The sequence below is a fragment of the Arachis ipaensis genome, chromosome B7, assembly GCF_059453495.1.
Source record: "Arachis ipaensis isolate K30076 ecotype BB chromosome B7, ASM5945349v1, whole genome shotgun sequence".
Taxonomy (NCBI): Eukaryota; Viridiplantae; Streptophyta; class Magnoliopsida; order Fabales; family Fabaceae; genus Arachis; species Arachis ipaensis.
The window spans coordinates 134,418,235-134,432,851 of NC_142442.1; the positions used below are offsets into that span (position 1 = coordinate 134,418,235).

General features: G+C 32.1%; 2 protein-coding genes across 2 annotated transcripts; both read left to right on the plus strand.

The window, feature by feature from the left end:
• The first annotated feature begins 3,543 nt into the window (after nt 1-3,543).
• LOC107607786 (uncharacterized) lies at nt 3,544-3,987 on the plus strand. Its single transcript, XM_016309689.1, has one exon. It carries the CDS (start codon nt 3,544-3,546, stop codon nt 3,985-3,987), a length of 444 nt encoding a protein of 147 aa, XP_016165175.1.
• A 7,889-nt stretch (nt 3,988-11,876) lies between these two features.
• On the plus strand, nt 11,877-13,517 carry LOC107607787 (chalcone synthase-like). The gene is made up of 2 exons (XM_021106350.2): nt 11,877-12,054; nt 12,502-13,517. The coding sequence occupies exons 1-2, from the start codon at nt 11,877-11,879 to the stop codon at nt 13,515-13,517; spliced, it is 1,194 nt and encodes a 397-aa protein (XP_020962009.1).
• The last annotated feature ends 1,100 nt before the right edge of the window (nt 13,518-14,617 follow it).

Consider the following 14,617-nt stretch of genomic DNA (forward strand, 5'->3'; position numbering starts at 1 on the left):
GCGTCCTCTCTCATGTCGCCCTCCACCATGCTGCTACGAGCGCGGCCGTTGAAACTCGCCACCCCATGCTGCCCGATGGCCTCCCCCTGCTCGCCACCGGGCTTGTTGCGATCCTGCTCTCCCCGACTGACGCCCACCAACATGGTAATCCCCTCTTTGTAGTGCTGTTTCAATTTTTATGTTTCTCGTGTCATTAATTTTTTATGTTTGAATAAAAGTGTGTTGGATATTTTGTGTTTTTTTTTTCTATGTTTTGGAGTTTCTTTTTTATGAGGTTGGATGTTTAGTTTACTCATATTGAATTTTTTTTCATGGATGAGACTTACAAAAACTATTATTTTGTGGCTTTCAGAAGACCAAAGCTTTGGGATGATATTGAAGAAGAGCCAAGGTCTTTGGGTCCTCTTGGTCTCCAACAGGTATCGAATCAGGATTGTTTGCTTATTTTGTGGATGAATATTCATTGACGAAGTGATTAACTAATCTAAAAATACCTATTGCAAACTAGACAAGAATTGATGTTTTATATAAAAATATGGTCGGTTGAGTTTTTTATGGCAATTCTTGTATAGTTGTATCACCTAATGATAAAGTTCTTGCCTTCTATTCTAAACTAGTGCTATCATCAGAAAAATATTTTTAACTACCATATTCTTTCATTGAACTAAACTACACTAGCCAATAGCAACTATGGAATATATCGAAATTAACCAAATTCAATGGTTGAAAATTAGCTGCAATAGAATGAGAACGATTCATTACTGCTCGTTATATGCCGCTTTTGTTTCAAGGCTATTTTATTGTCGTAAAGAATGTACATTGAGCTGTGCACTTATTTTCTGACATTGAACATCTGGCGTGTTTTAATTGTATTTACTTAAATCCAATCCAGTCAAATAAACATCCACTTAAGAATAGAAATAACCATTCGCATACCTACTGAATTGAACATCCGGCATATTTTAATTGTATCTACTTAAAATTCAATCCAATCAACTAAACATCCACTTAAAAATGAAAATAAGCATCCGTATACCTAGTAAAATAAACATCCAGCATATTATTGATTGATCACAATTTCTAATATGTACATTAAATTTCTCATTCAGAGACTCAGAATAATAGTGCCATATGTTTTCTCTGTAAACAGGAGCATTCCCATTTTAAGAACAATCACGAATAGAAGAGACATTGCAATAAGTAACAAATGTGTAGTTAATTCGTCATTGACCAAAATTATTCACTGACAAACTAAAATGCACTTGTCTCATTGAATTAATGAACAAGTATGGGATTAGGATCATGAACATGAAAAACACACTAGGTAGAAAGTATTGTCTAAACTTGTGGAATCTGGAATCTTTAATAACTTTTATAAAGTTGGCAAAGTAATCAACCAACATTTCTTGAGCTCCTTGTCAATTGTTGTTTAAGCTTTTAAATATGTATAAGTGTCTGATTTCTGTATCCTCTCTTGGAAACTATTTGTGGGATGATCTCCTCAGAAATTCTAAAACCAACTTTGAGAAAGATGAAGTATTGAGAAAGATGAAGTATTATTCTACAGCAACTGATCTGGTTCATCATACTCCGTGATTGTCCTTGTAAACATCATTACTGTTATGAGATATATGCTTTCCTAAGTTTGATTATCATTGATATTATGATCTCATATATTGAGGTGCATAATGAATGTTCATATACATACATGAAGAACCAAAACCAAGTCATTATCAATAAATGTAGGGATTCTATGTGCTACAGTAATCACTATGCATTCACTAGTTTCTTTTCTAATAGTCTTTTGAATAAAATTGTGCAAAATTTTCTGTGCTAAAATAAAATCCAATGCAGCCATCAACAACAACAACTTGTTCGATACGTTTCAATACATTCAAATAACACAGCAAGATTCATTGCATAAACATCTAGTTGCAAGTAAAATCGTTATTATCAACTAACCATATTATTCAACTAACCTATGGTAGCAGGTCAACAACAGCTGGTGGTGGTGCCGTAACAGCAAGGAGGTGACCTGTTCAGCTGTCATGGCTTCAATGGGATGGGAGGCTAGGGCAGCGGAGGCAGTACGCGACCCCTAGGCTAGGTACCGGCACGGAAGAGAGCGGTGACCCAGGCCCCAGCGACGTGCGACTGGAACGACAAAGAGGCATCTGGCGGATGTCACGAGAGACCCACGACGCAAAGCAGGCACCGTTTGAGCTGTTGGCTGCTGATGACAGGATAGACGCGCGCGCGAGAGGGGGTGCACTGCGGTTGAAGCTGGTGGACGGTTAGGGTATCTTCGGCGCTGCTGATGTAGGATGCTTAGTGAAGAATGTACCAGGGGGAAAACTATTTTCAATTAGGATTTGGATTGTTGTTTTGGTAAAATATCAGAATGGGGGGTTTTTAAAATTAGGATAATTTGTGGGGTAGTTTTAATTTTTTACTCCTATTTGACTAAATAATCAGCCTATTATACACATTATCAAGATTTCTCATTGTCTTCCTAGCGGAGTTGTACATATAATTATGTAAGTCTTCACCATTCTTCGCATGCACATACAATATTCAGTTCTATGCATACCGATTTACGTAGGCCTCAATACCTTATATAGCAAGAGCAAGAATGTTAGTAAAAATTAAATCAACTTGCACCATACTAAAATTATCATGAAATTAAAAACTTCAAGAATTACAAGTGATGAAACTAAAAGCTACAAGAATCACAAGTCAAACTTTATCTCCTAGTCAAAATTGGAGGCTACAAATCAAGTTGAAAGAATCATGAAGCATTTATATATATAACAAGTTTCACTCATCACCTCCATACAAGAAGAATCATGAATTGCATTGGAAGCTTCAAGTTGATGACTATGCTTGAAGAATTTTTAAGATGGTTATAGTAGTTGTACTAGAAATTACAAGATGTCAATTAATAAAGATGTAAAAGTTACTTATTTAAATAGTAAAAGTTAAAAGCAAAGTTGGATAATTATGTGTATCAGGAAGCTAGTAGAGTCATGAATTATTAGTATGAAGCATTGCCTATATAAAGGCATCTATGCCTTATATATTTTGTGTTTCAAACAATGAAAAATGTGTTATGAGAATTGAGAGGTGTTCATTGGTTTTTTATTTTATGAGTGTTAGTGAGTCTGAGAGATAAAAAATATAATAGCGTTATTTATGTGAGTGAGTGATTGTGGGGCCAATATAGTGTGGGTAACATACTTACATTTAGTATCAGAGCTGCTTAATCCAGCTCCTGGTGTTTGAGAGTTTGTGAGGTGTGGGAGAGTTCTCACATAGTTGTTTGTTCATAGAGTCAGTATGACAAATACTTTTAATATTGTGTAGTCCGGTCCCAAGTTAGATGAAAAACTTGATTATAGTTATTGGAAGACTTTGATGTCTACCCATTTGAAGGCCCAGAACCTGTGAAATTTCATTGAGCTGGGTTTGCAAGATGGAGCAGCTGCTGCCTAAAGGAGAGATTAATTTGCACTATCTCAAATTCATCAAGGTGTAGATTATACGATGTTTGCCAAAATAGCAAATGCCAAAAGTGCAAAACAAACATGGAACACGTTGAAACCGTCGTACAATGGTATAGATAAATTCCAGAAAGCAAAGTTGCAATCCTTGCGAAGAGATTATGAAAGGTACGAGATGTCTAGTTCAGAAACTGTTGAGAAATATTTTACTCGTGTTACAGATCTTGTTAAGATGAGAGTCTATGGAAAAAATATGCTTGATAGTAAAGTGGTGGAGAAAATTCTTCGCACCATGTCGATGAAGTATGACCATGTGGTGACTACAATACTAGAGTCCCACGATATGGATACCATGACAATTGCAGAGTTGCAAGGAATCATGAAATGCCACATCAGAAGAATATTGAAGAAGTCAGGAAAATCAACCGAAGAAGCTCTGAAGAGCCGGGTGAATTTAAACAATGTTACAGAATCAAGCCGTATATAAGAAGGACGAGGTCGTAGTTTCAATTTTCAAAGTAGAGCCAGATAAAGTTTCAGAGGAAGAGGTCGCAAAAATTACAACCAAGGAAGTTATAATAATTTTACACCACCTAATGTAATCAACGAAGAGGTGGAACAAATTTCAGACATGCCAATTGAGGAAGAGGTCGAGACAATTTTTATCAAGAAAGAACCAACTTCAAATTCAACTGTTTTTATTGTGGAAAGTATGGACACAAAGCAACAAATTGCAGATTCAAAATGGTGAATAACAATCAAGCACACATTGCAGAAAATTAACATCTAAGTACTGATGATAATCCGGATACTCAAACTTTATTTTTTACAAGTAATTCATGTGCTGAAGATGAAAATATATGGTACTTGGATAATGCCTGTAGTAATCATATGTCTGGTAGAAATGAGTTATTTTCTTCATTAGATGATTCGGTTAAACTATTATTGAAATTTGGTAATAGTACAAAGATTCCTATCAAAGAAAAATGGCACATACTAATTAGATTGAAGGACGGTTCTCTGAGTTATATTTCTGATATTTTCTGTACTCCTGAACTTTATTACAATTTATTGAGTATGGGATAGATATCTGAGAAGGGATATAAGATGATAACTTATCGTGGATATTGCACTGTGTTTGACAACAACGGAAGCTTCATAGATAAATTAAAGATGACTTTAAATAGAATGTTTCCATTAAAAATTCAACATGTCAATCCCTCTTGCATGAGTTCTATGATACTTGATGATAATTGGTTGTGGCATATACGGTTTGAGAATTTTCATTTTTCTGGCCTAAACTACCTGTCAAGAAAAGAACTTGTTTTTAGTCTACCATGGGTTCATATTTCCAATTGTGTTTGTGAGATTTGTTAACTAGGAAAGAAGCACAGAGATTTATTCCCTACAGGAAAGTCATAGAGAGCCAGAAGATAACTTGAAATTATGCATTCAGATCTCTGTTCTGTAGAAATTCCAAGCAACAATGGTAGCAGCTACTTTATTACTTTTATTGATGATTTTAGTAGATATACATGGGTATACTTTCTGAGGTAAAAATCACAAGCATGTGATGTCTTTAAGACATTGAGGCGTTTGTCGGAAAACAAAGTGGCTGTAAAATCAAAATCCTCAGAACAGACAGAGGAACATAATATCTTACATGTTCGGAATACTTTAAGCAACACGAAATTCAATACCAACTAACAACTAGATATACTTCTAAACAAAATGAAATTGCTGAAAGAAAAAATCGAACCATCATGGATATGGTTAGATGCATGCTTAAGTCAAAACTATTGAGTTTAGTGAATTAAACTATGATGATGACTAAATATTATTGGATCAATGTTAAATTGTTTGTGTGATCTATTTGGTTTAGGGTGCAGAGTTAATGAAATCACATTGGCCCATTAAGCATGAAAAACAAGCCGACACACGCACACGCGCGCACGCGCACACACGCGCGCGCACACACACGCGCGCGCGCACACATATTCAAGCCCGATACCAAGCTCAACCATATCAAATTCACTCCAAACTCAATCCAAAGTTTGAACAGCTGAACCTTGAGAAAGAAAGGAAAACTTATTGACCCAATATCTATAATAAGCCCAATCAGTGGACCAGCACCCAAATCCATTCATCTCACTAACTTGGTACCATCTCATTAAACTTCCATTCATTTTAATCCATTCTCACATCCACCAAATAAAAAAGAATTCTCTCTTTTCTCTCTTCTTTTTCTTTCTTACCACATCAATCTCTGTAATAAGAAGAAAGAAAGAGAAAAGTTCTAGAGTTAGGGCACGGTCAAAAACAAAAAGGTTGTTTCCAAATTTAAGCAAGAAGAGAAAGTAAATGGACTACAACAAGCGGGAAGATCTCATTTGAGCAGAAGATCACAAAAAGGTGATTTCTCCATTTGTGCTTCACCAAGAAATTGTGAAGAAATCCTGAGTCTCAAGTACCGTTTAAGAAACTATGAAGAGAGTGAAGTCAAGGATGCTCAGTGGTTCATCAACGGCCAAGAAACATACTTGGGGCCAAAGCAAAACTCAACGGCCCAGTTCAAGATTCTTGAAGAAAAAGGATGAGAGAGAAAGGTAAGGTTGCATGTCATTGCTTCTGCTCTCTCTCACCTCTGTGAACGTCGTTGCTGATTCTGATTGTTGGAGAAGAAGACAAACCAAGTGCTGAAGATGGTTTAAGTCTTGGAAGCTTCACTCCTCTATAATAAGGGTGAATGGCCAATGATTGAGCAAGAGAAAAAGAGCACTAGTTTCAGTCCTCATAGCTCCCTGGGCTGTTCTTGTTCTTCTCCTTCATGGGTTTCATGTTGTATTTTTTTTTCCAGTTTAGTTTGTCTGAGTTTTATTAGAAAAAGACAAACATGGTAAGGTTTGTAAGAAAAAGTCAACGAGTGAAAAAAGGCAAAGAACTAGACTTGGAAAAAAATTTCAAAAATCCTTTGTTAGCATTTTTGTTTTGTGTCATGATCCTGAGTGGATTTTCTTGCAAGTTGGGTTAGCACTTTGCAGTTAAAAGCTAGGGTGAGTCCTAGTCAAGTTTAGGTTGGGTTAAAATCTGGACTTGTCCCAGATAGGATTGGGGTATATCCTAGGAAAAGTTGGTGATTATAATATGTTGAAAAGATAGTGAAATTTTGTCACTGTTGTGATGGAGACTAGATGTAGGCTACATTGCACTAGGTAGTCGAACCAAGATACATCTGTGTATCATTTTCTACTCTCTTCTCTATTTTTGGTTCTGCAACATAGAAGACAAAAATAAAATATCTCCTGATTTTCTACTCAATAATGTTTCTCTATAATACTTACAAGTAACTTTGTTCTGGCTCGTACCATTTCAGGAGACAAAATCAAAGTATCTTCTGTGATCTCTCAACAGAAAGCAAAGTTACAAGCAAAACTAAAAGGAGGCCAAGATTTAACTCTCCTTCTCTTAGCCACTAATTACCATTAAAAACAAATGCCTAAAGGGTTTTGGGCAGAAGCAGTCACAACATCAGTTCATATTTTAAACTGGTGTCCAACAAAAAGTGTTCGTGATAAAACTACTGAGGAAGCTTGGAGTGGAAAGCAGCCTTCCATTCATCATTTTAGAGTCTTTGACTTATGCCCATGTACCAGATCAATTAAGGAAGAAGTTAGATGACAAAGGCAAGAAGTGTATCTTTATCGGCTATAGCACAAACTCAAAAGCATACAAGCTGTATAATCTAGAATCAAAGAAGGTAATCATCAGCAGAGACATGACATTTGATGAGAAAGGCATGTGGGACTGGGTCAAATACATGTGATGATGAAGAAGAAAGACAACCAGATACAACCGAACAACCAGAATCATCTAGAAGACCTCAAAGAGAGCGGAGACTACCTGTTAGATTAGCGGATTATGAAGTTAGCAATGACAACGATCCGTCCGATGAAGAAATCATAAATTTTGTTCTATTTTCAAATTATGAGCCGTTGAACTTTGAAGAAGCCTCTAGAGATAACAATTGGAAGAAAGCAATGGAAGAGGAGATTCATGCCATTAAAAAGAATGACACATGGGAGCTGACAGATTTACCAGCAGATAAAAAGCCGATTGGAGTAAAATGGGTTTACAAAACTAAGTACAGACCCAACGGTGAAGTTGATCGTTTCAAAGCAAGATTAGTTGCTAAGGGATACAAAAAAAAAATCAGGTATCGATTATTTTGAAGTATTTGCTCCTGTTGCTAGATTAGACACTATTCGTATGATTATTTCACTCTCTGCAGGATATGAAGTTCCTGGAGAAGAAGATAAAGTTTACAAGTTGAAGAAATATTTGTAAAGGTTAAAATAAGAACCAAGAGCGTGGTACAAGAAGATTGATTCTTATTTCACTCAGAATGGTTTCAAAAGATGTCTATTTTAGCATACACTTTATATCAAGTTCATTGAACCTGGAGATATCTTGATCGTGTGTCTTTATGTTAATGATTCAATTTTTATTGGCAACAATTTGAAGATAATTGCAGAATTTAGGGAGGATATGATAAAGCACTTTGAAATGATAGATATGGGCTAGATGTCTTACTTTCTTGGTATTGAAGTAGTTGAAAAAGATGTTTGGAATGATTAATTTTGCAAGTTTGATTTAAGAGAGGCAATGTTAGTAAAAACTAAATCAACTTACACCATACTAGAGCTATCATGAAATTAGAAGTTACAAGAATTATAAGTGAAGAAACTAGAAGTTAAAAGAATCACAAGTCACACTTTATCTTCTAGTCAAAATTAGAGGCTATAAATCAAGTTAGAAGAATCATAAAACATCTATATATATAACAAGTTGTACTAATCACCTCCATACTAGAAGAATCATGAATTGCATTGGAAGCTTCAAGTTGATGACTAAGCTTGAAGAATTTTTAAGATGTTTATAATAGTTGTGCTAGAAATTACAAGATGTCAACTAATAAAGATATGCAAAAGTTACTTCTTTGAATAGTCAAAGTTAAAAGTTAAATTAGATAAATGTCTATTAAAAAACTAGTAGAATCATGAATTATTAGTATAAAGCATTGTGTATATAAAGGCATATTTTTTGTGTTTCAAACAATGAAAAATGTGTTATGAAAATTGAAAGGTGTTCATTGGTTTTTTATTCTATGAGTGCTAGTAAATCTGAAAGATAAAAATATATAATAATATTATTTATATGGGCGAGTGATTTGAAACCAATATAGTGTGGGTATCATACTTACAAAGAAGAGCGTCCTTTAATTTGTTGAAACCTCACATGCATGCATGTGTGAGTAATTGGTTCATTCTCACATGTATTTTGTCCATTTAGGTGGAATAATAATAAATAAATCGTTATGCATGTTGGGTGCAGATCCGATATAGTGGTACGTGAAGTAACTGTAGTTGCTTTAAGCTATTTATAATAGCTTAAGCTCACTCGTTGCAGGAGGGCACAGCAAAACACAAACTCAAATCTGTATAAGAGGCAACCAAGTAAGTAATCCAAAGCTTCTTGTAATTTGTAAGTGACATTTCTCTCGTGAGTGATTTAATTAGAATTTGACTAAAATTTTGAGCGTCATGTGAGTGATATATATTAGCTTGTAACTTTTTTTTAGAACTTCTTCATGTTAAAATATTGGTGTTTTTCTTTTTATTTATTAACCTTTTTTGTTGATATATTAGTTATACTGGTAGGACTAATATAGCTGGAGCAACAACAAACCGGTTTATGTAGGCATCATATAGCTGGAGCAAAATAAGCGTTAATAATTTATTAAGGTGGATACACTCATGATGACATCTTCACATTAAGATAATATATTATGGACCTAATTTAATATGTTTGACTAAATATATTTAATTAACCATTTAAAGATTTACAATGTCATTTTCATATAAAGATGTCATCATGTCATTATGTGAGTATTCCCTATTAATTAATAGGAGCCACATAAATAAAGATGTTAAAAACGTCTTTTTTTAAAGATATTTTTTAAAAATTAAAATTTAACACATAAAATAAATTAAATTGTATTGTTTTTATTAAAATTAGACCGGACAAATCAATTTAGCAAAAAATTAATAAATTAAATTTTGAACTGGTATAAATTAATATTTTTTATAAAAAAATTACTACAATATTCCTATTATAAAACACAACTAAAATATTCCTATTATATATATATATATATATATATATATATATATATATTCATTTTGAAAACTTTAAATTTTAACCCTATAACGATAGAAAAAGAAAAGGGCTAGAATTTAGGATTCTCAAAATTAATATATATAATAAGAGTATTTTAATCATTTTATATAATAGAGATATTGTAGTCATTTTTTATAAAAAATAATATTAATTTAGACGAATTCAAAATTTGATTCACTATTTTTCGATAAAATTAATTTGTTTGACCTAATTTTGACAAAAATAATATAATTTAAGTGATTATATATGTTAAATTTTAATTATTAAAAAATATCTTAAAAAAAAATGTTTTCTACATGGAGCATCCCTTAATTAATTATTGTTGCTCTAAACTATTCTTTAAGCTATTATAAATAGCTTAAGCTCAGTTGTCGAAGGCCACAGCAAAACACAAACACAAATCAGTTTAAGAGGCACCAAATTAAGCATTCCAAACTCCAAAAGTTGTTGTAATTTGCAAGTGAGATTTCTTTTATAATTTTGAGTATCGTGGGTAATATACATTACAATTTGATTATATCTTCAGTACTAGAAATTATAATAGGAGAGTGTCTTATTATGATATATTATATTATAATGCAGTAAATATTTTTAAAAATATTAGCCCGTAGTTTTTTTGTTCTCGTTAATTTAAAGATTTTTCTACGTTAAAATATTAGTATTATTCTCTCTTTTCATTAACCTATTTTATTGGTATATTAATTTCAGATAAATCTTTTAGTTCGCTTATGATTCGACTCTAATTAATTCCTAACAACATCCTTTGATTTTTTTTTTTCCAGCAAAAGAGAAAGACTAAGGACAAATTTCAGATCTTGTAAATCACATTCTTCACTGTCACAGGCAAGTAAGGTTTTATGCTTTGAGTCATATATTTTCAGAAACACTTATATTTTCAGTATGTCTTTATGTTTTGAACAATAATAATATGATGATCAATTCACAATAAGATTATCAAAAATGCTAGATACATTAAAAAATCAGCTATTATATATTTATGTATAAATATATATTTTTAGTCTCTTTTTATTGAGTATTTTGTATTCGGTTAGACTATATGTATTGACTACCATTCTTTACCTTAGCATAAGAAGTTTTTGTGGAGACAGCGTAAAACGAAGAAGAAAAAATTGGCCAAATAAAGAAGGAAATAGAGTATAAATTTATGGTGATGACTAGAAATTCATTTTGCAAAAAATTTTAAAAATCATAATGTACAAACTGTACTCATTTAGTTCAATTTATAAAAATAAAAAATATATAATATTAAAATCAGATCCTTAGATTTTTATTCTCATAAATAAAAATTTTAAAAAATTATAAATTTAAATTTGTCTCTTTGATTTCTATTTTTTACGAATTAAAAAAATTTTAAAAACAGTAAATCAAACCTGGCATTTTCTTTTTCAAACTCATTAAAAATTCTCATAAATTAAAATTGTTGGATCTTTCAATTTGTTGAATTTTAAATTTAAAAAAAATTACTCTCCGTATCCTAAAAAAAAACACAAAATAATACCAATATATTTGAGATAATGCATTCTAATGCCATATTAAAATTTTGGTTTAATTATTTTGTTGGTTCCTATAGTTTCGTGAAATTTTCAATTAGATCCTTATACTTTTTTTTCTTTTTAATTGAGTCCCTACACTAATTTTTTTTCAATTAAGTTTTTCTTAATAGTAATTGGCTTAATTCTATAGGAACCCAACTAAAATAAAAAAAAATTGGTATAAGGACCTAAATAAAAGGAAAAAAAAGTGTAGGGACCCAATTAAAAAAAAATTGGTGCAAGGACTCAATTAAAAAGAAAAAAAAGTATAAGAATCTAATTGAAAATTTTGCAAAACTATAGGACCAACAAAGTAATTAAACCTAAAATTTTTTAGCTTAAAAAATTTGGTGTTGCCCATGATTTATTTGACAATACTGACATTGCATCTGAAAAATGCGACAATCGAAATATCAAATACGTGAAGTGTAGATGCAGTAGTTTTTATGGAGAAAATTAAAAGCGGTTAAAAGAGTTAAATTTGTACAAGAAAATAAATATAATAAATCGTGTTAATTATTTTTCTAGTTTCAAATTATCCCTGGTGGTACAGGAAAAAATTTCAGTCCAATCAAACCCAAGTGAAATGGGGAGTTTAGGAGCAACTCAAGAAGGAAATGGAGCAAAGGGTGTGGCCACAATCCTAGCAATTGGTACTGCAAATCCACCCAATATCATTCGCCAAGATGATTACCCTGACTTTTATTTCAGGGCCACCAAAAGCAATCACTTGCTCCACCTTAAACAAAAGTTCCAGCGTTTATGTAAGTTTATATATTTAATTAAGGTGCCTATTTATCTGGATATACGTTAATATGAAGTTCACAGTTTAAATATTAATACATATTAATTAAGTAACTTAGTAAAATATATTAAATCATATATTTAACAATTTTAAGTTATTATCTTCGTATAAAAATATTTTTACGTGATTAATTACTTATTTAACATTGGTAAAAACTCAGATCCAGTCCATTTTTCATGTGAAGAAGTTGATAGCTGAGAATCGTTAGATAAAAATTTAATTAAATCAGTCAAATCATCTAATTTCTCTCAATTATCAACTTTACGACTGCACCTGAGTTTTCACTTTTAACAATAGTTATGCAATGCAAATAAGACAACTTCATTGTAAATTTTGTACTAGTAATCCATCATAATTTAACCTATATATGATTTTAACATACATAAATTATACGTTCACATGGCAGGTAAAAACTCAATGATTGAGAAACGACATTTCCTATACAATGAAGATTTACTCATGGAGAATCCAAACATTGGTACTTATGGAGCTTCCTCACTAAATACTCGACAAAACATACTAATCAAAGAGGTCCCAAAACTTGGCAAGGAAGCAGCAATGAAGGCCATAAACGAATGGGGTCAACCATTGTCAGAAATCACACACCTCATTTTTTACACAACTTCATGCTTTGGAAACATGCCTGGTCCGGATTACCACCTTGCCAAGCTTCTTGGCCTCAAACCAACGGTTAACAGGCACATGATCTTCAATAACGGTTGCCACGCTGGCGGCGCAGTCCTACGTGTCGCGAAGGACATCGTTGAGAACAATGCTGAGTCACGTGTGCTTGTAGTGTGGGTAGAAACCATGGTAGTTTCATTTCATGGCCCTAACCCTAATCACATGGATGTTCTTGTAGGACAAGCCCTATTTGGAGATGGTGCAGCTGCCCTTATTATTGGGACAGACCCTAAACCTTGTATTGAATACCCATTATTTGAACTTGTCTTGGCCTCACAGACAACTATACCTAACACTGAGAGTTCAATCGATGGAAGGTTACAAGAAATGGGGTTGGTTTATTATTTAGGAAAAGAGATTCCCATTGCTATATCCGAAAACATTGACAAGTGTTTGATAAATGCGTTTAGTTTGGTTGGTGTGAATAGAGAGAGTAGTGTTGATTGGAATTCCTTGTTCTATGCTATTCATCCGGGTGGACCATCTATTCTGAATAGGATTGAAGAGAAGCTTGGATTGAAGAAAGAGAAATTAAGAGCAAGTAGGAAAGTGTTAAGCCAATATGGGAATATGTGGAGCCTTAGTGTGATTTTTGTGTTGGATGAGTTGAGGAACTGGTCTAAGATTGAAGGAAAGAGCACATGTGGTGAAGGAAAAGAATGGGGTGTGTTGGTAGGGTTTGGTCCAGGTTTATCTTTGGAGCTTGTGGTTCTACGAAGTATTTGTTTTGATGGCTAGTTAAACTTAATTAACTTCCATATTCATCAAATAAGTTCTAAGATTAAGTTGAATTCGGTGTTGTGTGTTGAGTGTTGAAGAGTGAGTATCTCTCAGTATTTATATATATTATGCAATTGAAATAACAAATAAGAGATGATTGTTGTTACTCTTAATTTTAGCATTTGTCTACTAAATGTCATATTAATAAATTAAAAGTGAAAACTCAGGTGCAGTCGACTTCACATGAAGTTGATAATTGAGAGCCGTTAAAGGATTTGACTGATTTGACTAAATTTTCATCTAACGACTCTCAACTATCAACTTCACGTAAAGTCAACTCTACTTGAGTTTTCACCTAAATTAAATTGTCTTTCACCGGCTCCAAGTATTAATTTGATTTAAACTTATATCATATATTGTCTTATACTAAAATGTCTTTTTAGTTAATTATGAAAAGATTAATTGTTTTATTGTATTAGAAATTAAAATTAAAATTTAATTTCGAAAAGTCTAACAGAGTTCATTATATTTTAAGATACTAAAATATATATTTAATATTATAATATCACACCACTCATAGAGTATAGAGATTTTCTTGGAATGAATTTGTGGTAGATCATGGTTATTTAACTTGAATATTTTAGTCTTTTTAAATTTTAAAATTAACCAAAAGGTTATTTTGTTTTAATCTTTTTAAAAACATATTAAATTTCTAATATAATTAAACAAAATTAATATGAAAAATATTTAAGGATTTTTTAAATTAATCATAAATATAACTTTTTAAATTAATTAAAGAGTATTTTAATCTTACCCAATCAATGAAATTTATACTTCTCATTTTTAATACAATTAACATTTTTTTTTTATTTTTGTAATTGACATAGGTAGGGAAAGAAACCAGTAAATTAAACCACCCTATCTATGTGTATATTATTGTTAGGTGTATATTATATGCAACCTTTCAATAAACATCTTGTTCGATGGACCATATACACACCACGTACAAAATAGATAATAATGAAATGAAAATGTTTGATAAAAAAAATATTAGTAAAAAAAATAAAATTTATTTTATTTAGTGTTTATTTATTATTGTAATAATTAATGAATATTAA

Coding starts and splice junctions, on each gene's coding strand:
- LOC107607786 (XM_016309689.1), top strand. CDS start 3,544: ATGTTTGCCAAAATAGCAAATGCCAAAAGTGCAAAACAAACATGGAAC.
- LOC107607787 (XM_021106350.2), top strand. CDS start 11,877: ATGGGGAGTTTAGGAGCAACTCAAGAAGGAAATGGAGCAAAGGGTGTG. Junction 12,055..12,501: donor ACAAAAGTTCCAGCGTTTAT/GTAAGTTTATAT, acceptor TTCACATGGCAG/GTAAAAACTCAATGATTGAG.